Source organism: Salvelinus fontinalis, chromosome 6, assembly GCF_029448725.1.
Source record: "Salvelinus fontinalis isolate EN_2023a chromosome 6, ASM2944872v1, whole genome shotgun sequence".
In the NCBI taxonomy this organism is placed as follows: Eukaryota; Metazoa; Chordata; class Actinopteri; order Salmoniformes; family Salmonidae; genus Salvelinus; species Salvelinus fontinalis.
Window position 1 is genome coordinate 12741347 of NC_074670.1, and position 26145 is coordinate 12767491.

General features: G+C 46.9%; 1 protein-coding gene across 1 annotated transcript; it reads left to right on the forward strand.

The window, feature by feature from the left end:
* Positions 1 to 629: 629 nt before the first annotated feature.
* Positions 630 to 13633, forward strand: LOC129857086 (SH2 domain-containing adapter protein E-like). Its single transcript, XM_055925010.1, has 6 exons — positions 630 to 1742; positions 5166 to 5292; positions 6309 to 6557; positions 6722 to 7046; positions 12261 to 12380; positions 12681 to 13633. The coding sequence occupies exons 1-6, from the start codon at positions 1290 to 1292 to the stop codon at positions 12871 to 12873; spliced, it is 1467 nt and encodes a 488-aa protein (XP_055780985.1). The 5' UTR covers positions 630 to 1289; the 3' UTR covers positions 12874 to 13633.
* The last annotated feature ends 12512 nt before the right edge of the window (positions 13634 to 26145 follow it).

The following is a 26145-nucleotide window of genomic DNA, read 5'->3' on the forward strand; positions in this document are numbered from 1 at the left end:
GTTTGTCATACATTTTTTTAACTGCTAAGAAAGCGGTAAGCTAATACAGAAACAAACGAAACGCATCACAACTTGTGCCATGAATCAGTTTGCGCTCCTCAAATTCCAACCGTCCCATACCAAACCGACCAGTGTCTAGGCCGGGGAAAGTTTAACCGTTCCACTTGATCTACCAGATCCCCTGCAGAGGGCGCCTTTAGCACACATTATGACAGATTATTGGCAATTAGGACAGAGGCCTAGGGGACAGTTTGTTCTACTAATTTGAATCAACCACTGAAATGACCATTCGACTCTTTTCCCTATAGAAAATTCTCAACACAAATGACATATTTTCTTATTTTGGAAAAATATTTGTTCTCACTTATTGTGGTGCCAAAACCTGTGAATTCAAGCAGTGTTCATATTTTTGGACGACATTTTAATTGCAGACTATTGTGTTGCACACACCAATTTCAAACAATGTAGGTTAATATTGACTATGTTGATTAATAAATATTGACTATGTTGTAATACGGCTGTGATGACAACTTTTTTTTTTTATCATCAATTGAGAAATGCGTTGCCAAAACTGCCGTCTCCTCACTGTTAGTGAATAATAGCCTACTATAGGCATTCTTTGACCATTGTGTTGTAGGCTAGTCCACCACCACACCCACTTCCCAACTCCACCAAACTCTTTCCCTCACACACGCACTTCTCTCTCCAGCACTCAGCTTTGACAGCCCGCTCCATACATCAGTCGCTCCGGGAATGGGATCATCATTAGTGAGTGCGAAGAAAAACTTCCAGTTCTTCCGATTCTACGCTCTCCAAAGACTACTCTTCAAACTGCGGGGATAGCTTCGAGATAAAGCGATAGTGACTGTTAGAAATATATATTACAGCGTTACAAGTTGATGAAAGGAGAGGTAACTTTACGCACTGTGGAACGACAAAGAGAAGTGGGTCAAGCGACAAATGGGGTACAGTTAAAATTATATGAGAACATTTACTACTGAATTTATGGGGTAGAAATCATTATTAATAATTTTTTTAAAATAAATTAACATCACAAAGGGGGTAATTCGGATAAGATATCAGGCGCGCGGCGCGTAAACGTGGGCCTATGTGGTCGTGGATGAATGTGCTTGGAAAGTTTTATGTAGGCTAACCAACTATTCTCTGTGTCTCGATTGCGGATGATTTATAAACATTAAGACTAAGTAGGCCTAAGTGAGTGTGTTATATTAGGATAAGTTTGGAGCCAAAGCTAGAAACCAAAAAACTGCCACTGATCGTAACCAGCAATGGCAAAGTGGTTTAGTTCCGCCATCAATCTGAAGAACGGGACCGAACGGGTCCGCTCTGCCTCGGAGTCCGGCCCTCAACCACGAACCAGACACGGGTTAACACCGGGGACCAGTCTGAAGGGGAACCGGGTCAAGGAAAGTGCTGGAGGGATGGGCTCTATACTGACCGGAAGAAACCGGAAAAACTCGGCCATCGAACTGGGTCGGAACGGCTCGGGTACTGGCGGGATCTGGGACAGTCTCATCCCTGGGAAGAGTAGGAAGAATTCCAAGCTCGAGGTGGGGGCATCTGAAGAGCATCGGCCTACCAGGACATCCAGTTTGGCGCATGCATGCATCAGCAGGATGATCAAGGTGGACAAACAGGACAAGGGTCCCAAACATAGCGGTACAGGTGAACAGGTGGGATCCGAAAACGAGAGGGGGAAGGTGGACATCAAAACAACGATGGTGAGTGGCGCAGATTTGGTACTGACATCTTTGTCAACAAAGTCTTAGATTGAACAAACAAAAATTAAAAAGGCATTTAGTAGTAACAACATATGCTATAATGCTATAATTAGCCCTACAGTGTTATTAGGCTTACTGTAATTCACATTTGATCCTGTTGTTTATTGTCATATGTGTATGGAAGAATTTGGAAGCTCGTTCCCGCCACCCAAGTTATGAGATAGTAAGTCATAATTACGTAATAGCATGTGGTGTATGGCCAATATACCATGGTGAACTGTAGTATGGTCTGATATACTACGGCTTTCAGCCAATCAGCTTTCAAGACTCGAACCAACAGGTTTATAAAAGGAAATAATGCACGCCCTAGAATGCCCTTCAAGCCAATCAGAAACATGTATTTGACAACGTCATGGTATAACTCATGTTGGACTATGTTTGAGCTGCTTTTGAAAGCAAAAGTCGAATTGAAAACATGATTGGCATTGTTGATTTAGATTTTCATAATGGCTATGATGGGAATGGTATCTATTTAGTAAACTTGCTTGCTACTTCAGTGGATGTTGAACACATTTCTAAATTATAGCCATGGTATGAAAGGGATAATCAACTCGGGGCTCTATATGTTCTCTGGAAAATAATGTAACTCCGTCGTGGAAGGCTAGTGCGTCGTGGAACACACCTTCCACGTTGTTCATTATTTTCCATACAACGCATAGCCCCACGTTGATTATCCCTTACATACGTAACGTAAGTCATAATTATGAGATAGTAAATCCGAATAATGAGATACTAAGTCATAATTATGAGGTAGTCGTTCATAATTATGAGATATGTAAGTTATAATTATGAGATAATAATTCTGGATCATGGACATTGAATAGTCCTGCAGGTCACGACCCCTTTTAAAAGGGAAATCTGTGATTCAAACATTAACAAAGGTACTCCCCGCCACTTAATAATTGGTAAACAGCTGAGGAATGGGGCATGTGAAATGTAACCACTCTTAAATACATAGACGCAAGGACTCTCACACATGTAGGATCATTTGATCCTGTACGCTACAGCAAGAATAGAATCCTGCAGCAACAGGAAATGTGAATTATTATGTGGATTATAATTCATGGCCATTTTTTGTAGGGGTTGATACATTTTTCATTATGGCAAATCAAGCCTGATATTTTAAAGTGGAAATTACAAACTTTAGAAGCCTTTTTAATCCTCAAATAGACTACAAGTTTGCCATTCCTGCTGTGCAGGAAAATTCAAAGCAACAAAATTTACCAAATTAAGATCCTACATCTGTATGGATGCAAGAACTGACCATCCGTGTTTTGAACCTATACAGTGTTTGTTTACAATTACGTTGTTTACAAACAATGGAGAAACACAAGTTTATATTTTTGGTTCTGATGGGGTAAGACCATTGCTCATTAGGAATTTCTAAGTTACATTCTTCAAGAATCAATGGCTATATATTAGTAATTAATTAATTGAATTAAACAGGCACCAACTCACAACAACAAAACTCTTCAGTCCATTAATTTGGAACGATATCACCACAAACTCTCTCTCTCTCTCTCTCTCTCTCTCTCTCTCTCTCTCTCTCTCTCTCTCTCTCTCTCTCTCTCTCTCTCTCTCTCTCTCTCTCTCTCTCTCTCTCTCTCTCTCTCTCTCTCTCTCTCTCTCTCTCTCTCTCTCTCTCTCTCTCTCTCTCTCTCTCTCTCTCTCTCTCTCTCTCTCTCTTCTCTCTCTCTCTCTCTCTCTCTCTCTCTCTCTCTCTCTCAATTCAATTCAATTCAATTCAAGGGGCTTTATTGGCATGGGAAACATGTGGTAACATTGCCAAAGCAAGTGAGGTAGACAATACACAAAAGTGAAACAAACAATACAAATTAACAGTAAACATTACACATACAGAAGTTTCAAAACAATAAAGACATTACAAATGTCATATTATATATATAATGTACGAATGGTTAAAGCACACAGGTTAAAATAAATAGGCATAAATATGGGTTGTATTTACAATGCTGTTTGTTCTTCACTGGTTGCCCTTTTCTTGTGACAACAGGTCACAAATCTTGCTGCTGTGTGGCGCGCTGTGGTATTTCACCCAGTAGATATGGGAGTTTATCAAAATTGGATTTGTTTTCGAATTCTTTGTGGATCTGTGTAATCTGAGGGAAATATGTCTCTCTAATATGGTCATACATTGGGCAGGAGGTTAGGAAGTGCAGCTCAGTTTCCACCTCATTTTGTGGGCAGTGTCTCTCTCTCTCTCTCTCTCTCTCTCTCTCTCTCACACACACACACACATACACACACACACACACACACAAAATCTGTGATTCACGTAATACAGATCGCCTAAACGTATCTCATAATAATGACTTACTATCTCAGAATTCTGAATCAGTATCTCCTAATAATGACTTACTATCTCAGAATTCTGACTTAGTATCTCCTAATAATGACTTACTATCTCAGAATTCTGACTTAGTATCTCCTAATAATGACTTACTATCTCAGAATTCTGACTTAGTATCGCAATATTATTACTTACTATCTCATAGTCAGATTTTTTTTAAATTAGGTGGCGGAAACGAGCTTCCATACATATATGTATGCACTGATATAAAGAAAGAACTGTAGCTCGGAGAGTTGTGATCAGTCTCTCTCTCCCACCTCAGCCTTTGTCTCTACTTCTCCCTCCCCCTCCTGTCTCTCTTTCCTCACCACACAATGCACTGTGCTTTTATAACCCGCTGCATTTATCCCACTGTACAAAAAACACACAATGAGACCTAACCTCATTCCCCAGTCTGTCTTCCTGTGTCCCTTCCCCTCCTTTTTCCCTAACTGCTGTCACATACATACACACACACAGACACACACACACACAGACGGACACACGCAAACACACACACACACACACGCACGCACGCACTCCCGCACGCGCGCGCACGCACGCACACACACACACACACACACACACACACACACACACACACACACACACACACACACACACACACACACACACGATACCTCTTTCTCCTCCTATATTTCTTCCCCCAGTGAAGGCTATGTCTGAGGCATCACCTAACACTGTGGTGACTGTAGCTCTCCCACTGGTAGCTCAGATCACTGTGGCTCCGCTTTGATGAAGATCATACAGGCAGTCAGACAGACACGTAAACACTGAACACACAGAGCCATGGGAGGAAAGACACACACAGAGCACAGAGCAGGGGAGATTCCCCAAGAAACATTCCCAGATCGTCAAGGGGACGTTTCCATACCAACTAGACTGTTCCAGGTTAATTACATAGGTTATTGCAGTTACTCTGGCAGAAGGCCTACAGTATAGTACTGTGAAGGTTAGGTAGAGTATTTAACAACTTCTCTCCCACTGTGTAGCTGATTATTCTGGAGGACTATGCTGACCCGTTTGACGCAGAGAAAACGAGGGAGCAGAGGGAGGCGGAGAGGGAGGGAGAGAACGATGGATACATGGAGCCCTATGACGCCCAGGTTATCATCACAGGTCAGTAAGGTCAGGGGTCAGATCTTGTCCTCGAGAGCTACAGGGAGTCTAGGCTTTTGTTCCAGCACAGCTCTGATACACACTGGCTCAGTTAATCAACTAATCACAGAGACCTTGATTAGTGGGATCAGGGCTGGAGTTAGTGCTGGGCTGGAACAAAAGCCTGCACTCCCTGCAGCTCTCCAGAATCAAGGTTGTAGACTGCTGCTGTAAAAAGGTTTTTAAAGGATCGGACTAGAACGAGACCCTCCGCTCTCTCTCCCCTGACTTCCTCCCTACTGGCGGTTGCTATGGGAATGGTGTTGTGCTGCGACAATGGGTGCAGCTTCCTCTTGGATTTCCTGTCTCCTGCCTCTGTTTCCATTCTCTGGAAAGGAAGTTACCTCCAGTTTCTTCCCCCCACCCCTTCCATTTTACTTTACTTTTGTGTGAAAAGAACCAAAAGACCCCCATCCCCCTCCTCCTGGTCTCACCCAATCACTTCCCAGAATTCAGGAAGAGGTCCGTTCTGTCATCCAATCAGGCGCTGTGTTGACCTTTCTTCCCGTAGCTCCATTGTTTAGTCACACAATAGCCCAGACACACAGGCTACCTGTCGGCCTCCACAGACATGTCTGACCACATCACAAACTACGAAGCTTTGTGTTATACTCTTAGAAATAGGGGTTCCAAAAGGTTTCTTTGGCTGTCCCCATAGGCTGTCCCCATTGGTTCCAGGTAGAACCCTTCTTGATCCAGGCAGTACTATTTTGGGTTCCATGTAGAACCCTCTGTGTAAAAGGTTCTACCTGGAACCAAAAAGGGTTCTTCTAAGGGTTTTCCTATGGGGACAGCCGAATAACCCTTTTAGGTTCTAGATGGCATAGTTTTTTCTAACAGTGTACAACTGAACAAAGGATCACAATCATGTCACATTAGCAGTAATGTTGCAATGGCAGAGTTGGGGGTTTGATATCCACATGGGCCAAACAGGCCTACCAAATAATGACCATGGTATTGTTCTTATGACTTTGTAGGTATTCGCAGGCGAGGCTCCAAGGACCTGCTGAAGGTGTGTGTGCTGCTTCCCAAGGGAGATGGAGAAGGGGGCAAGCCCGCACCCCCCCACATCTACGACACTCCCTACGAGGGGCTGCTGGAGACGGATGGGGAGGCAGGAGGGGTGTGGATCCCTGTGACACGGCCGGAGTCAGACCCTCGCCCCCCTGGAGAGTATGAACTACCCTGGGAGTGGAGGAAGGAGGACATCGTCAGAGCACTGACAGGTAGATAGATATATGTTTTCCAGAGGGAGGGAGGTAAAGGGAGGGAAGGAGGGAGGTAGAGGGAGGGAAGGAGAGGGAACATATTGGATACAACAATGATACACAAACATACACAGTTCTCTCTCTCTCTGTCTCTCTGTCTCTCTGTCTATCTCTCTCTCCAGCCCAGTTTAAGAAGGGAATGAGCAGTTTGCCCCCTAAAGAGGAAGCTCCTCCACCCATCAGACAGCAGACTCTCAGTCATCAGCAGACCCTCAGACAGAAGACCTGGAACAAGAAAATCCTCGTCCCCTCTCCCTCCTCCCCTACTTCCCCCATTCTCAAACTCTCTCCTCCCTCACCTCTCTCTCATTCCTCTCCCCCCTCTCCCACCTCTCACTCTTCTCCCACTCCCAAACATGCCCCATCCTCTTCTCCTCCCTCCACCACCTTCACACCCAACGCAGAGACAGCCAAAGTGGACCCCACCCTGCCCCTGGAGAAACAGAGGTAAGGGAAGAGAGAGGGAGAAGGGAGAGGCTGGTTGGGGGCGATTGAGATACACTATATATACAGCAGTATGTGGACACCCATTCAAATTAGTGGATTCGGCTATTTCAGCCACACCTGTTGCTGACAGCTGTATACATTTGAGCACAAAGCCATGCAATCTCCATATAGACAAACATTGGCAGTAGAATGTCTTACTCAGTTACTTTCAACGTGGCACTGTCATCAAATCAAATCTTATTGGTCACATACACATATTTAGCAGATGTTATTGCAGGTGTAGTGAAATGCTGTGTTCCTAGCTCCAATAGTGCAGTAGCATCTAACACTTCACAACACACACAAATCTAAAAGTAAAGAATGGAATTAATAAATATATAAATATTAGGACGAGCAATGTCGGAGTGGCATTGACTAAAATACAATAGAATACAGTATATACATAAGTGATGAGTAAAGCAGTATGTCAACATTATTAAAGTGACCAGTGTTCCATTATTAAAGTGACCAGTGTCCCATTATTAAAGTGACCAGTGATTCCATGTCTACAGTATGTACATAGGGCAGCAGCCTCTAAGGTGCAGGGTTGAGTAACCAGGTGGTAACCGGCTAGTCATCGGATGCCACCTTTCCAACAAGTCAGTTTGTCAAATTTCTACCCTGCTAGAGCTGCCCCGGTCAACTGTAAGTGCTGTTATTGTGAAGTGGAAACGTCTAGGAGCAACAACGGCTCAGCCGTGAAGTGGTAGGCCATGCAAGCTGAAGTGCTGTAGCGCGTAACGCCTATCGTCTGTCCTCGGTTGCAACACTCACTACTGAGTTCCAAACTGCCTGTGGAAGCAACATCAGCACAAGAACGGTTTGTGGACTCTGGAGCAGTGGAAACGTGTTCTCTGTAGTGATGAATCACGCTTCACCATCTGTCAGTCCAACGGACTAATCTTGGTTTGGCGGATGCCAGGAGAACGCCACCTGCCCGAATGCATAGTGCCAACTGTACAGTTTGGTGGAGGAGGAATAATGTTCTGGGGCTGTTTTTCATGGTTCGGGTTAGGCCCCTTAGTTCCAGTGAAAGGAAATCTTAACACTACAGCATACAATGACATTCTAGACCATTCTGTGCCTCCAACTTTGTGGCAACAGTTTGGGGAAGGCCCATTCCTGTTTCAGCATGACAATGCCCCTGTGCACAAAGCGACGTCCATACAGAAATGGTTTGTCGAGATCCGTGTGGAAGAACTTGACTGGCCTGCACAGAGCCCTGACCTCAACCACATCTAACACCTTTGGGATGAATTAGAACGGCAACTGCAAGCCAGGCCTAATTGCCCAACATCAGTGCCCGCCCTCGCTAATGCCTAATGCACACAGAGTGAGTCCATGCAACTTATTATGTGACTTGTTAAGCAGATTTTACTCCTGAATTTATTTAGGGTTGCCATTTAAAAAAAATGGAATACTTATTGACTCAAGACATTTCAGCTTTTAATTTTTTATTAATTTATTATGGGGTATTGTGTGTAGGCCAGTGACACAAAATATACATTTTATACATTTTATACATTTTATACATTTTAAATTCAGGCTGTAACTGTCACGCCCTGGCCTTATTATTCTTTGTTTTCTTTATTATTTTAGTTAGGTCAGGGTGTGACATGGGTAATGTTTATGTTTTGTTGGTTTTGGGTGTTTATTTGGTAAAGGGGTTATGGGGTGTAGTAGATGGTTTTGTGTTGAGTGTATATGTCTAGCGTTGTCTATGTTGGTTAGTTATCTAGGAGAGTCTATGGTTACCTGAATGAGTTCCCAATTAGAGACAGCTGATTTCGGTTGTCTCTGATTGGGAGCCTTATTTAGGGTAGCCATAGGCTCTCATTGGTTGTGGGTAATTGTCTATGTAAAACGTTTGTAGCCTGTATGTATGTGCACAACGTTTGTAGCTTCACGGTTGTTTTGTTAGTTTGTATAGAGTTTTGTGTCGTGTTCATCTTCGTGGTGTTAATAAAGAAGATGGCTTATTTTCCAACTGCTGCATTTTGGTCCGTAAATCCCCCACACGATCGTGACAGAATTACCCACCATAGGACCAAGCGGCATGGAAGGCGGCAACAGGACCTACCTACACAGGATCTCTGGAGTTGGGAGGACGAATTGGAAAGAGATGGACCTTGGGATCAACCTGGAGAATATCGCCTCCCTCGTGAAGAGCTGGAGGCAGCGAAAGCCGAGAGGAGGCGATATGAGGAGGCAGCACGGAGACAAGGCTGGAAACCCGTGAGTACACCCCAAAAATTTCTTGGGGGGGGCCTTAAAGGGAGTGTGGCGAAGTCAGGTCGGAAACCTGCGCCTACTCCCTGTACTTACCGTGGAGAGCGGGAGTACGGGCAGACACCGTGTTACGCAGTAGAGCGCACGGTGTCTCCTGTACACGTGCATAGCCCGGTTCGGTACATTGCAGCTCCACGTATCGGCCGGGCTAGACTGAGCGTTGAGCCATATGTCATGAAGCCGGCCCAACGTATCTGGTCACCAGTGCGTCTCCTCGGGCCGGCGTACATGGCACCAGCCTTACGCATGGTGTCCCCGGTTCGCCTACATAGGCCGGTGCGGGTTATTCCACCTCCCCGCACTGGTCAGGCGACGGGGAGCATAGAACCAGGTAAGGTTGGGCAGGCTCGGCGTTCAAGGGAGCCAGTACGCCTGCACGGTCCGGTATTTCCGGCGCCACCTCCCCGCCCCAATCCAGTACCACCAGTGCCTCCTCCGCGCACTAGCTATATGGTGCGTGTCTCCAGCCCTTTACCACCAGTGTCTAAACCACGCACCAAGCCTCCTGTGTGTCCCCAGAGTCCTGTGCGTCCTGTTGCTGCTCCCCGCACTAGCCCTGAGATGCGTGTCCCCAGCCCGGTGCCACCAGTCCCGGCACCACGCACTAGGCCTACAGTGCGCCTCAGCCGGCAGGAGTCTGCCGTCTGCACTGCAATGACTGAACTGCCCGTCTGCCAAGCGCCATCTGAGCCATCCGTCTCCCCAGCGCCATCTGAGCCATCCGTCTCCCCAGCGCCATCTGAGTCATCCGTCTGCAATGAGCCTGCAAAGCCGCCCGTCTGCCATGAGCCTGCAAAGCCGCCCGTCTGCCATGAGCCTGCAAAGCCGCCCGTCTGCCATGAGCCCACTGAGCCGTCCGCCAGACAGGAGCCGCTAGAGCCGCCAGCCAGACAGGAGCCGCTAGAGCCGTCCGTCAGACAGGAGCAGCCAGATCCGTCAGCCAGCCATGAGCAGCCAGATCCGTCAGCCAGCCATGAGCAGCCAGATCCGTCAGCTAGCCATGAGCAGCCAGATCCGTCAGCTAGCCATGAGCAGCCAGATCCGTCAGTTAGCCATGAGCAGCCAGATCCGTCAGCTAGCCATGAGCAGCCAGATCCGTCAGCTAGCCATGAGCAGCCAGATCCGTCAGCTAGCCATGAGCAGCCAGATCCGTCAGCTAGCCATGAGCAGCCAGATCCGTCAGCTAGCCATGAGCAGCCAGATCCGTCAGCTAGCCATGAGCAGCCAGATCCGTCAGCTAGCCATGAGCAGCCAGATCCGTCAGCTAGCCATGAGCAGCCAGATCCGTCAGCTAGCCATGAGCAGCCAGATCCGTCAGCTAGCCATGAGCAGCCAGATCCGTCAGCCAGCCATGAGCAGCCAGATCCGTCAGCCAGCCATGAGCAGCCAGATCCGTCAGCCAGCCATGAGCAGCCAGATCAGTCAGCCAGCCATGAGCAGCCAGATCAGTCAGCCAGCCATGAGCAGCCAGATCAGTTAGCCAGCCATGAGCAGCCAGATCCGTTAGCCAGCCATGAGCAGCCAGATCTGTCAGCCAGCCATGGGCCGTCCCTCAGTCCGGAGCTGCAGTCCCTCAGTCCGGAGCTGCAGTCCCTCAGTCCGGAGCTGCCATTCCTCAGTCCGGAGCTGCCCCTTACCCTGGTGCTGCCCCTTACCCTGGTGCTGCCCCTTACCCTGGTACTGCCCCTGACCCTGGTACTGTCCCTGACCCTAGTACTGCCCCTGACCCTGGTACTGCCTCTTACCCTGGTACTGCCCCTTAGTCCGGAACTGCCCCTGAATGCAATGGGGTTAATGTGGAGGGGGGTCGTTTGGAGGAAGCCTAGGAGGTGGTTAGGTACTGTGGTGACGTGGGGACTACGACCAGAGCCGGAGCCGCCACCGTGGAGGGGAGCCCACCCAGACCCTCCCCTAGACTGTGTATGGTGCGCCCGGAGTTCGCGCCTCAAGGGGGGGGGTTATGTCACGCCCTGGCCTTATTATTCTTTGTTTTCTTTATTATTTTAGTTAGGTCAGGGTGTGACATGGGTAATGTTTATGTTTTGTTGGTTTTGGGTGTTTATTTGGTAAAGGGGTTATGGGGTGTAGTAGATGGTTTTGTGTTGAGTGTATATGTCTAGCGTTGTCTATGTTGGTTAGTTATCTAGGAGAGTCTATGGTTACCTGAATGAGTTCCCAATTAGAGACAGCTGATTTCGGTTGTCTCTGATTGGGAGCCTTATTTAGGGTAGCCATAGGCTCTCATTGGTTGTGGGTAATTGTCTATGTAAAACGTTTGTAGCCTGTATGTGCACAACGTTTGTAGCTTCACGGTCGTTTTGTTGTTTTGTTAGTTTGTATAGAGTTTTGTGTCGTGTTCATCTTCGTGGTGTTAATAAAGAAGATGGCTTATTTTCCAACTGCTGCATTTTGGTCCGTAAATCCCCCACACGATCGTGACAGTAACACAACTAAATGTGGAAAAAGTCAAAGGGTGTGAATACTTTTTGAAGGCCCTGTATACTGTATATCGTCTTAGCATAATGCTGTAGCCTGTACTTACTCCTCAGCCTGAAGTGTCCATACTTGCGCCAGCGAATACTTTACTTTTCGGTGGTCGCTGACTGGTAAGATTCTTCAGGAGAGCGGTCATGTGTGCTAGCAAGGCAAAGGTCCTGGGATCGAGCCTCGGTGTGAAGGAAGTGGTATTCGCTAAGAAAGTGTTCTCTATCTCTCCCTCCTACCCTCCTCTAACTTCCCAACCCTCCCCATATTCCTCCCCCTAACCTTCAATATGCCATTCATCCCCATCCATTCTACTGCTCTGAAGCTCTAAACATGGTATGTATGTTTGTTTCTCCCTCTTTCCCCTCATCCCTCTCTAATACCCCCCCCCCCCCCCCCTAGCTGGTACCATGGCAGTGTGAGTCGCCAGCAGGCAGAGGCTCAGCTCCAGCGCTGCAGGGATGCCAGCTTCCTGGTTAGAGACAGTGAATCAGGGACCAGCAAATACTCCATCGCGCTCAAGTTAGTGTGTTTCTGTGTGTTACACTTCTCACTCTTCAGTGAGCACTCATCATTAACCACTTTACACACCACAGACATGGAGGGTGAGCAGCATGTGTTGGAATAACTAAGCCCCTAACCCTTTGCTACAGTACAGACATCCAGACTGTATCCTCTAGTTATGTAGCTATAGCTCCGCATCTCACCCTGTTACTGAAGTATTATAGTCTCTCTCTCTCCCTCTCCCTCTCCCTCTCTTTCTCTCTCCCTCTCTTTCTCTCTTTCTCTCTTTCTCTCTTTCTCTCTTTCTCTCTTTCTCAGGACCAGTCAGTGTTGTGTCCATATCATCGTGGCCCAGACTAAGGGCAGTAAGGGTCTGGGTTATACCCTGGACCAGAGTAGCTGTGTGTTCAACAGTATACCAGAGGTGGTGCATCACTACTGTACACACAGACTGCCCTTCACTGGAGCTGAACACATGACCCTGCAACACCCTGTCCCCAGGCCACACTGAACACACTGAACACACACACACACACACCACTGCAAAGGAGTAACAGGTCTCACCCAAACAGCCTGAGAGGTACAGTATCATCTTGAGTTTCTCCAATGCACAACCTAGTGGTCAAACCCTCACACTACATAGCACAGAGAATGTTTCAGGTGGGAATAATGTTCTATACTATATATTATGTCATGTTTCATGTGGACCCCAGAAAGAGTGGCTGATGCTTTTGCAGCGTCTAATGGGGAGCCTGATGAATACCAAATGCCAAATGTTCAGCTAGTTAGCCTAAGTACCTGTATGTGTCGTGTGCTCTGGGTAATATTAGGCCTCATTGATTTGATAGCTGTCTGTATTATCATCAGACACATACAGTATGGTGCCTGTTAGACAGCAGAATGATCTGTTTTGATGTGATGGTTTCTGCAATGACCCAGGCTTGTTACTGTAATATCCAAGGCTTGTTACTGTAATAGCCCAGGCTTGTTACTGTAGTATCCCAGGCGTGTTACTGTAATAGCCAAGGCACCAAAGCTTGGAATTGTAATATCCCAGGTGTGTTAATGCAATAGCCCAAGCTTGTTATTGTAATAACCCAGGCTTGTTACTGTAATAACCCAGGCTTGTTACTGCAATTACCCAGGATCTTTACTGTAATAACCCAGGCTTGTTACTGTAATAACCCAGGGTGTTACTGTAATAACCCAGACTTGTTGTACAATGCATGAAATACTGTAATGTTGACTGGAATAAAGTGAATGTGCATTTAGTTTCTTCTCTTTTTTAGATAAAGACAATTTAATAATTATGACACAGAAACACACACATGCACACATGTGCACACACACGTGCACACACACACACACGTGCACACACACACATACAGACACACACACATACACGCACACGCACACACATACACAGACACAGACACACACACACACAAGCACACAGACATGCGCGCACACACAGATCAGAACAGAAACATATGACTTGGGTGATGAGAGTGAGAAGCTAACTACAGGATGTGTGAGCTGAGCTCCTCTTTAACCGCAGAGCCATTGACCTGGGTAGTAAATCAATTAGAGTTAGACACTACACAGGAACATACACACAGAGAGAGAGAGAAACACACACACTTACAAATGTACAGGCACACCTCATGTTTACACCATGCACACATAAGTTGAGTACACACAAAACTACTCTCATTTTTAAAAAGCCACAAACAACAATCTCTTTTTGAAAATAATAAGCTTCATCACACGTGGCTACCAGACGAGCTAAAGGACTTCTATGCGTGCTTCGATGCAAGCAACACTGAAGCATGCATGAGAGCACCAGCTGTTCCGTACAACAGTGTGATCACGATCTCTTTAGCTGATGTGAGTAAGACCTTTAACAGGTCCACATTCACAAGGCCGCAGGGCCAGACGGATTACCAGGACGTGCTCACATCTCAGAGTTCAACACCATAGTGCCCTCAAAGCTCATCACTAAGCTAAGGACCCTGGGACTAAACACCTCCCTCTGCAACTGGATCCTGGACTTCCTGAAGGGCTGACCCCAGGTGGTAAGGGTAGGCAACAACACATCTGCCACGCTGATCCTCAACACAGGGGCCTCTCAGGGGTGCGTGCTTAGTCCCCTCCTGGACCACTATTGTTTTCACTATATATTATACTTCTTGGTGATGTCATTCGGAAACATAATGTTAACTTTCACTGCTATGCAGATGATACACAGCTGTACATTTCGATGAAACACCGTGAAGCCCCAAAATTGCCCTCCCCGGAAGCCTGTGTTTCAGACATAAGGAACATAAGGAACAAAACAGAGATGCAGGTTCTAGGTCCCAAGAAACAAAGAGATCTTCTGTTGGATCTGACAATTCATCTGGATGGTTGTATAGTCGTCTCAAATAAAACTGTGTGTCACACCCTGATCAGTTTCACCTGTCCTTATTATTGTCTCCAACCCCTCCACGTGTCACTTGGTATCCCTGGTGTATTTATCCCTGTGTTTCCTGTCTCTCTGCGCCAGTTCGTCTTGTATGTTCCAAGTCAACCAGCGTGTTTTTCCCGTGCGCCTGCATTTTCTATTCTCTTTTACTAGTCCTCCCGGTTTTGACCATTGCCTGTTTTCTGGACTCTGTACCCGTCTGCCTGATCATGCTGCCTGCTTTGAGCTTGAGCCTGCCTGCCAAACTGTACCTCCTGGAGTCTGAACTGGTTTGGACATTTTGCCTGTCCACGACCATTCTCTTGCCTACCCCTTTTGGATATAATAAATATCAAAGACTCAAATAATTTGCCTCCCGTGTCTGCATCTGGGTCTCACCTTGTGCCCTTATACTATGAAGGACCTCGGCGTTATTCTGGACCCTGATCTCTATTTTGATGACCATATCAAGACTATTTCAAGGACAGCTTTTTTTCCCATCTACGTAACATTGTAAAAATCAGAAACTTTTCATCCAAAAATGATGCAGAAAAGTTAATCCATGCTTGTGTCACTTCTAGATTAGACTACTGCAATGCTCTACATTCCGGCTACCCGGATAAAGCACTAAATAAACTTCAGTTAATGCTAAACATGGCTGCTAGAATCTTGACTAGAACCAAAAAATGTGATCATATTGCTCAAGTGCTAGCCTCTCTACACTAGCTTCCTTTTAAGGCTAGGGCTGATTTCAAGGTTTTACTGCTATTTTACAAAGCATTACATGGGCTTGTTCCTACCTATCTCTCCGATTTGGTCCTGCCGTACATACCTACACGTACGCTACGGTCACAAAACGCAGGCCTCCTTATTGTCCGTAGAATTTCTAAGCGAACAGCTGGAGGCAGGACTTTCTCCTATAGAGCTCATTTTTATCGAATGGTCTGCCTATCCATGTGAGAGACGCAGACTTGGTCTCTTTATTGAAGACTCATATCTTCACTAGGTTCTATGATTGAGTCTAGTCTGGCCCAGGGGTGTGAAGGTGAACGGAAAGGCACTGGAGCAATGAACCGCCCTTGCTGTCTCTGCCTGGCTGGTTCCCCTCTCTCCACTGGGATTCTCTGCCTCTAACCATATTACAGGGGCTGAGTCACCGGCTTACTGGTGCTCTTCCATGCCGTCCCTAGGAGGGGTGCGTCACTTGAGTAGGTTTACTCACTTACGTGATCTTCCTGTCCGGGTTAGCGCCCCCCTTGGGGTCGTGCCGTGGGGAGATCTTTGTGGGCTATACTCAGCCTTATCTCAGGGTAGTAAGTTGGTGGTTTGAAGATATCCCTCTAGTGGTGTGGGGGCTGTGCTTTGGCAAAGTGGGTGGGGTTATATCCTGCCTGGTTGGCCTGTCTGGGGGTATTGTCGGACGGGGCCACAGTGTCTCCCGACCCCTCCTGTCTCAGCCTCCAGTATTTATGCTCCAGTAGTTTTTGTGTCGGGGGGCTAGGGTCAGTCTGTTATATCTGGAGTATTTCTCCTGTCTTATTCGGTGTCCTGTGTGAATTTAAGTATGCTCCCTCTAATTTCTCTCTCTCCCGCCCTGGGACCATGCCTCAGGACTACCTGGCGTGATGACTCCTTGCTGTCCCCAGTCCACCTGTTCGTGCTGCTGCTCCAGTTTAAACTGTTCTGCCTGCAGCTATGGAACCCTGACCTGTTCACCGAACATACTACCTTGTCCCGGACCTGCTGTTTTTCGACTCTCTCTCTCTCTACCACACCTGCTGTCTCTAACTCTGAATGATCAGCTATGAAAAGCCAACTGCCATTTACTCCTGAGATGCTGACTTGTTGCACCCTCTACAACCACTGTGATTATTATTTGACCCTGCTTGTTATCTATGAACGTTTGAACATCTTGGCCATGTACTGTTATAATCTCCACCCGGCACAGCCAGAAGAGGACTGGCCACTCCTCAGAGCCTGGTTCCTCTCTAGGTTTCTTCCTAGGTTCCCGCCTTTCTAGGGAGTTTTTCCTAGCCACTGTGCTTCTACATCTGCATAGCTTGCTGTTTGGGGTTTTAGGCTGGGATCCTGGATAGCACTTTGTGACATCGGCTGATGTAAAAAGGGCTTTATAAATACCTTTGATTGATTGTTCACCCACGACTGCGTGACCAAGCATGACTCCAATACCATCATTAAGTTTGCCGACAACACAATGGTAGATCTGATTAATGACAACAAAGAGACAGCCCATAGAGAGGAGGTCAGAGACCTGGCAGTGTGGTGCCAGGACAACAACCTCTCCCTCAACGAGATCAAGACCAAGGAGCTGATCGTGGACTAGAGGAAAAGGAGGGCTGAGCGCACCCCCATTCTCATCGACGTGGTTGTATTGGAGCAAGTCGAGAGCTTCAAGTTCCTTGGTGTCCACATCAACAACAAACTATCATGGTCCAAACACACCAAGACAGTAGTGAAGAGGGCACGACAAAGTCTATTCCCCCTCAGGAGACTGAAAAAATTTGGCATGGGTCCTCAGATCCTCAAAAAGTTCAACAGCTGCACCATCAAGAGCACCCCTGTATATAGCCTCGTTATTGTTTTTTATTGTTATTCATTTATTTTTTTAACTTTAGTTTATTTAGTAAATATTTATTTTTCTTAAAACTGCATTGTTGGGTAAGGGCTTGTAAGTAAGCATTTCACAAATACCTTTTGTATTCGGGGCATGTGGCAAATAACATTTGATTAGATTTTATGTTAATATGATTATTGTGTGTGTTCTGTGTGTGTATGGGAGGATATGGCTGGCTTCCTCACTTCAGTGTGTGACACTGCGTATGTGTTTGTGTGTTATTGTGTGTTATTGTGTGTGTGTATATGTCACTGAGTGTGTCAGAATTTTTCTGCTAGATAAGGGATTACCAGGTTGCCATGGTGATTAGTGAGTGAGATAAGGCCATCTCTATTGGGAGGAGAAAGAAGGGGGGAGGGAGACAGAGAGAGGGAGGGAAGAGAGATGGAGGGAAGAGAGACAGAGAGGGAGAGACGGAGACAGAGAGGGAGAGACGGAGGCAGAGTGAGTGAGGGAAGAGAGACAGAGAGAGATAGTGAGGGAGGGAGGGGACTGGAGGGAGAGACGGAGACGGAGAGGGAGAGACGGAGGCAGAGTGAGGGAGGGAAGAGAGACAGAGAGAGATAGTGAGGGAGGGAGGGGACTGGAGGGAGAGACGGAGACAGAGAGGGAGAGACGGAGGCAGAGTGAGTGAGGGAAGAGAGACAGAGAGAGATAGTGAGGGAGAGGGGGGACTGGAGGGAGAGACAGAGGCAGAGAGGGAGAGACGGAGGCAGAGTGAGGGAGGGAAGAGAGACAGAGAGAGATAGTGAGGGAGGGGACTGGAGAGAGAGAGGAGACAGAGAGGGAGAGACGGAGGCAGAGTGAGGGAGGGAAGAGAGACAGAGAGAGATATTGAGAGAGGGGACTGGAGAGAGAGACGGAGACAGAGAGGGAGAGACGGAGGCAGAGTGAGGGAGGGAAGAGAGACAGAGAGAGATAGTGAGGGAGGGAGGGGACTGGAGGGAGAGACGGAGACAGAGAGGGAGAGACGGAGGCAGAGTGAGGGAGGGAAGAGAGACAGAGGGAGGGAGGGGACTGGAGGGAGAGACGGAGACAGAGAGGGAGAGACGGAGGCAGAGTGAGGGAGATAAGAGAGACAGAGAGAGATAGTGAGGGAGGGAGGGGACTGGAGAGAGAGCGACTGCAACATAAAAAGAGCTATGAATAACGGTGAATAAGCGTGGCCGTACTCATAGCTCCCTGTTTGTGAATGAAGAGCAGTGAGATGGAAGTCAGAGGAGAAACAGAAATAAAGTCCTTTACTGAACCTCTGACCCTCCTGCCGTAACTACACTCCCCAAAACATTTCCTGTGACAGACCCGCGCTACACAACCAACACCATCCAGCCATCCACCTCTTTTCTTCCCTCCCTTTCTCTCTCTCCCTCCGTCTGTCTCCCTCATTCGTTCCTCAATGGTCTCTCATTTAGAGAGCTATATATAGGTCACAGTGAGCTAGAGGCAGAGGAGATGGACGTACAATCGCCGCTGTGTCCGTCTGTCAGTCCATTGGTCAGTCTGTCGTACACTCACCCACCCACACATCCATCCACCCTTCCATTGGTTTGTCTGTATGTCTAGCTGATGGTGATAGAGTTTGCTGGCTGTGTGAATACATCCACATGTTCTATACATCCAGCACTGCATACATTAACCCTAGCGCAGTCAGTCAGTCCCTACACCGCCACAATATCTGAACCTGTTGAGTTGATAGTGCAGCAGTCAGATCTGATTATGTGACAGTCAAGCAGTGTCACTCACACAACAGAATGCAGCAGGCAATGTTTGCAGTCGAAGGAGAGAGGATGACAGAGAGGGAGGGAGGGACTAAGGGACAGAGAGAAGGAGGGAGCGTAAGGGAGTGTGAGGGGAAGACGAGCACTCATGGGGGTCCCAGCTTCTAAATAATTCAGAGAGAGACTCTAAGCACTCAGTACAGAGGAGGGGCACTGTCAGGTCAACTCATGCAGAGCAGAGAGAGAGAGAAAGCGAGAGAGGAGGGGGGAGAGAGACAGGTGGGGGAGAGAGGGAGAGGGGAGAGAGAGGGATGAGGGGGAGAGAGAGATGGAGGAGAGGGAGGAGGGTGGAGAGAGAGAGAGATCGGGGAGAGATGAGAGGGGGAGAAGTCGGGAGAGAGTGGGAGTGGGGAGAGAGAGGTGGGGAAGAGATGAGAGGTGGGGAAAAGAGAGAAGCGGTAGAGAGGAGAGAAAGAGTGGGGGGAGAGGAAGAGAGAGATAGACGGGTGCAAGAGAGAGTACAGAGGGAGTACAGAGTACAAAGAGAATACAGAGAGAGTACATAGAAAATACAGAGGGAGTACATAGACAGTACAGAGAGAGTACAAAGAGAGAGTACAGAGAGAATAGAGAGAGTACATAGAGAGTACAGAGAGAGAGTACAGAGAGAGTACAGAGTACAGAGAGAATACAGAGGGAGTACATTGAGAGTACAGAGAGAGTACAGAGTACAGAGAGAATACAGAGAGAGTACATAGAGAGTACAGAGATAGTGTGGAGAGAGTACATAGAGAGAGTACAGAGAGAGAGTACAGAGAGAGAGTACAGAGAGAATACAGAGAGAGTACATAGAGAGAGTACAGAGTATAGAGAGAATACAGAGGGAATACATTGAGAGTACAGAGAGAGTACAGAGAGAATACAGAGAGAGTACAGAGAGAATACAGAGAGAATACAGAGAGAGTACAGAGAGAATACATAGAGAGTACAGAGAGAGAGTACAGAGAGAGAGTACAGAGTACAGAGAGAATACAGAGGGAATACATTGAGAGTACAGAGAGAGTACAGAGAGAATACAGAGAGAGTACAGAGAGAATACAGAGAGAGTACAGAGAGAGTACAAAGAGAGAGTACAGAGAGAATACAGAGAGAGTACAGAGAGAATACAGAGAGAGTACAGAGAGAGAGTACATTGAGAGTACAGAGTACAGAGAGAATACAGAGAGAGTACATAGAGAGTACAGAGATAGTGTGGAGAGAGTACATAGAGAGAGTACAGAGAGAGAGAGTACATAGAGAGTACAGAGAGAGAGTACAGAGAGAGAGTACAGAGAGAGAGTACAGAGAGAGTACAGAGAGAGAGAATACAGAGAAAGGATCTCATTGTGAAAGTGATTGTGTGTGAATGTGTTTTTGTGTGTCTTTGTTTATGTGTGTGTATTAGAGATGAAAATAGAAATAGAATGAAAGGTCGTTTTCCTCTCCTCCCTCGCTGTTCTCTTTTTGTCACCACGGCGACTGTCTCCTCCTTCCATCCTGCACTAATGTTGACCTTGTTTACTCTTTCCTCCCTCCTCTCCTCTCCTCTCCTCTCCTCTCCTCTCCTCTCCTCTCCTCTCCTCTCCTCTCCTCTCCTCTCCTCTCCTCTCCTCGTCTCCTATTCCTCCCTCCTTTACCACAGTACTTCCTTCCTTCATCACTTGAACACCAGTGAGCTTCTCCTCGTTTCATTTCAGGAACTAAATCTTCGCCCCTATTTCTCCCTAAGAAAAAGGCGTTCCTCTCTCATATCCTCAACCCCTCTTCCACCTTTCTCCTTCCTCCCTTCTTTTTCCACATCCTCAACCCCTCCTCTACCTTTCTCCCTCCTCCCTTCTTTTTCCACATCCTCAACCCCTCCTCTACCTTTCTCCCTCCTCCCTTCTTTTCCACATCCTCAACCCCTCCTCCACCTTTCTCCCTCCTCCTCGCTTCTTCTTCCACATCCTCAACCCCTCCTCCACCTTTCTCCCTCCTCCTCCCTTCTTCTTCTACATCCTCAACCCCTCCTCCACCTTTCTCCCTCCTCCTCCCTTCTTCTTCCACATCCTCAACCCCTCCTCCACCTTTCTCCCTCCTCCCTTCTTCTTCCACATCCTCAACCCCTCCTCTACCTTTCTCCCTCCTCCCTTATTTTTCCACATCCTCAACCCCTCCTCTACCTTTCTCCCTCCTCCCTTCTTTTTCCACATCCTCAACCCCTCCTCTACCTTTCTCCCTCCTCCCTTCTTTTTCCACATCCTCAACCCCTCCTCTACCTTTCTCCCTCCTCCCTTCTTCTTCCACATCCTCAACCCCTCCTCCACCTTTCTCCCTCCTCCTCCCTTCTTCTTCCACATCCTCAACCCCTCCTCCACCTTTCTCCCTCCTCCCTTCTTCTTCCACATCCTCAACGCGTCCTCCACCTTTCCCCCTCTTCCTCCCTTCTGCTTCCACATCCTCAGTCATTCCTCCACCTTCCCTTCCCCCTTCCTCCACCTTTCTCCCTCCTCCTCCCCTCTCTTCCCACTTTTTTTCAGGGGGTGCTTCAGCACATTCAGCACCCCTAGTTCCCGCGGCTATGCTCACCCCCTTTCCTACTCCACCGCTGGTTGTCATTGGGAAGTTGGAGTGGAGGTCACTTCTATCGGGGAACCCTGAGCGGGAGAGGACCAAAATGGGCTTTTACCCTCAGAGAGGAGAATGGACTGACATAAAGTAGGAGAAGAGAGAAGACAAGAGGAGGAGGAGGAGGAGGAGGAGGAGGAGGAGGAGGAGGAGGAGGAGGAGAAATGAAAGGAGAGGGAAGAAAGGGGAGAAGAGGAGAGAAAGGGATAAGGAGAGGAGAAATGAGAAGAGAGGGAAGAGGAAAGGGGAGAGGAGGAGAAAAAGGGATGAGACAGAGGGATGAGAGGAGGAGAGGAGAGGACCCTCATAGCTTTCCTGTGGCTATTATTCATGGCCTAATGACTACACAACTTGTGACTCTCAACTCTAGAAAAACACTGGTTGAAGGATGGCGAGAACAGAGTGAGGGAGCCAGGAGGAGAATAGGAGAGAGAGAGAGTGCAGATGAATAAAGAGTAGTGGGAGAGAGAGAGAGAGAGAGAGAGAGAGAGAGAGAGAGAGAGAGAGAGAGAGAGAGAGAGAGAGAGAGAGAGAGAGAGAGAGAGAGAGAGAGAGAGAGAGAGAGAGAAAGAGAGAGAAAAAGAGAGAGGGAAACAGCAGGAGAGAAGCAGCAGGAGAGAAGTGAACAAACAGAGAGGGAGGGAGTGTGGAGGAGGACATAACAGTGAAAGTGTTTGTGCATGTGTGACTGTGTGTGTGTGTATGTGTGTGTGTGTGTGTGTGTGTGTGTGTGTGTGTGTGTGTGTGTGTGTGTGTGTGTGTGTGTGTGTGTGTGTGTGTGTGTGTGTGTGTGTGTGTGTGTGTGTGTGACTGTCTTAAAGAGATTTATTGAGGTATTCTAGCCAGCGGGCACATACAGTACGTGTTGAGATGTGAATGTTAAGTTGCTGTCAGCTCTGTCACAGTCAGACTCATCCTCGGGATTGGGGACAGACCCAGGCCGCAACACACACACACTCACATGTCACACACACAGCCATACACATGCACATGTACACATACACCTCTCTGCGACCCCCCACTATCAGTGAATGCCATGCTTTTCCATCACTAAGTCACATGCCAGGCAGAGAGCAGGAGAAAGCATGTACCACAGACAGACTACTAGCCCACAGACAGACTACTGGACCACAGACATACTACTAGTCCACCGACAGACTACTAAACTACAGACAGACTACTGGACCACAGACAGACTACTAGTCAACAGACAGGCTACTGGACCACAGACAAACTACTAGACCACAGAGAGGCTACTGGACCACAGTCAGACTACTAGTCCACAGACAGACTACTGGACCCCAGACAGACTACTAAACCACAGACAGACTACTAGACCACAGACAGACTACTAGACCACAGACAGACTACTGGACCACGGATGGACTACTGGACCACAGACAGACTACTAGACCACAGACAGACTACTAGACCACAGACAGACTACTAGACCCAGACAGACTACTGGACCACAAACAGACTACTGGACCACAGACAGACTACTAGTCCACAGACAGACTACTAGACTACAGACAGACTACTGGACCACAGACAGACTGCTAGTCCACAGACATACTACAGGACAAGACAGACTACTGGACCAGGCATACTACTGGACCAGACAGACTACTGGACCAGACAGACTACTGGACCAGACAGACTACTGGACCAGACAGACTACTGGACCAGACATACTACTGGACCAGACAGACTACTGGACCACAGACAGACTACTGGACTACAAACAGTCTCAGTCAAAACGTCAGTTGGTCATGTTGAGTGGATGGAAATATGACCCTTTAACCGAGGCCTGATTTTCAAAAGGTTTGATAAATCCTGCTATTCAAACCCGGTAGCTTTGTCCCTATGCCTATTTACTTAATGTAGGGAGACATAGGCAGAGTCAGACACATGGCCTAATTGATGGCATCATAGTTGATTCATTTAAACATCGTTTTGCTATTTTAGGTCAACAGTCATTTTAATTTCCCCCTCAATATCAACCGAGGATATTGTAATAAATGAAATGACAGCACATGCTGCCAAGTGATGGGAAACTGCTGTACCCCACATCCTTCCCCCTCCCTTTATTTTCTAGCTCATCCATTGCTCGGCACCAACCTGGACTCAGGGGTAGACGTAACATATTAAATGTAACCCAAAAGACTTACTGGTCTGATATGCAACATTTCGTACGGTACAGTGGCTTGTGAAAGTATTCACCCCCTAGGCATTTTTCCTATTTTGTTGCCTTACAACCTGGAATTAAAATTTATTTTTGGGGGGTTTGTATCATTTGATATACACAACATGTCTACCACTCTGAAGATCCAAAATATTTTTTATTGTGAAATTAACAAGAAATACGACAAAAAAACGGAAAACTTGAGCGTAGATAACTATTCACCCCCCAAGGTCAATACTTTGTAGAGCCACCTTTTGCAGCAATTACAGCTGCAAGTCTCTTGGGGGTATGTCTCTATAAGCTTGTCACATCTAGCCACTGGGATTTTTGCCCATTCTTCAAGGCAAAACTGCTCCAGCTCCTTCAAGTTGGATGGGTTCCGCTGGTATACAGCAGTCTTTAAGTCATACCACAGATTCTCATTTGGATTGAGGTCTGGGCTTTGACTCAGCCATTCCAAGACATTTAAATGTTTCCCCTTAAACCAGTTGAGTGTTGCTTTAGCAGTATGCTTAGGTTCATTGTCCTGCTGGAAGGTGAACCTCCGTTCCAGTCTCAAATCTCTGGAAGACTGAAACAGGTTTCCCTCAAAAATGTCCCTGTATTTAGCGCCATCCATCATTCCTTCAATTCTGACCAGTTTCCCCGTCCCTGCCGATGAAAAACGTCCCCACAGCTTGATGCGGCCAACACCATGCTTCACTGTGGAGATGGTGTTCTCAGGGTGATGAGAGGTGTTGGGTTTGTGCCAGACATAGTGTTTTCCTTGATAGCCAAAAAGCTATTTTTTTCTGGCCACTCTTCCTTAATGCCCAGCTCTGTGGAGTGTACGGCTTAAAGTGGACATATGGACAGATACTCCCATCTCCGCCGTGGAGCTTTGCAGCTCCTTCATGGTTATCTTTAGTCTCTTTGTTGCCTCTCTGATTAATGCCCTCCTTGCCTGGTCCGTGAGGTTTGGTGGACGGCCCTCTCTTGGCAGGTTTGTTGTGGTGCCATATTCTTTCCATTTTTAATAATGGATTTAATGGTGCTCCGTGGGATGTTTAAAGTTTCAGATATTTTTTCAGAACTCAACTCTGATCTGTCTTTCTCCACAACTTTGTCCCTGACCTGTTTGGAGAGCTCCTTGATCTTCATGGTGCCGCTTGCTTGGTGGTGCCCCTTGCTTAGTGATGTTGCAGAATCTGGGGCCTTTCAGAACAGGTTTATATATACTGAAATCATGTGACAGATCATGTGACACTTAAAATGCACACAGGTGGACTTTATTTATATAATTATGTGACTTCTGACGGTAATTGATTGCACCAGATCTTATTTAGGGGCTTCATAGCAAAGGGGGTGAATATATATGCACTCACCACTGTTCCATTTTTTAAAAGTTTTTATTTTTTAAACAAGTTATTTTTTACATTTCACTTCACCAATTTGGACTATTTTGTGTATATCCATTACATGACATCCAAATAAAAATCCATTTAAATGACAGGTTGTAATGCAACAAAATAGGAAAAAAAGCCAAGGGGGATGAATACTTTTGCAAGGCTCTGTATGTATTAATTAGTGGATGTCCATCATCCATTTCATATGATATGTTACGAATTACAATTGGTATGATCTCTTACAAATTGCAATTTGTACGATATGTTATTATTGCAATTGTACAATATGTTGCAAAATTGCAAATGGATAATATGTTCTAATTTCCAATTTGTTTTCACTAACATTTGTTCAGGTGGCTAACAGTAACATTAGCTAGGCGGCTAACATTACCTAGGCTAGGGTTTAGGTTTAAGGTTAGGAGTTAGGTTAAGGGTTAAGATTGGGTCAGGGAAAGGGTTAGCAAACATGCTAAATAGTTGCAAAATAGATCAAAAGTCTTAAGAAGTTGCAAAATTGGTAATTCGTTAAAATGCTAAAGTTGTCCATGATGAGATTCGAAATGCAACTTTTGGGTTGCTATACTTCGCGTTATATTCCCAACCATCCACCTTCGCATTAAACGTCCACCCATCCACCCGGACCAATCACCCTACTTTAGTTTTTACCTTAAGTAACCTTCTGTCTTATGTAACCATACCAAACATAACATGACTCATTTGAGTATCCCGGATTTACATTTACTATGCTACGTCTAGTCTATGAGACCAGGC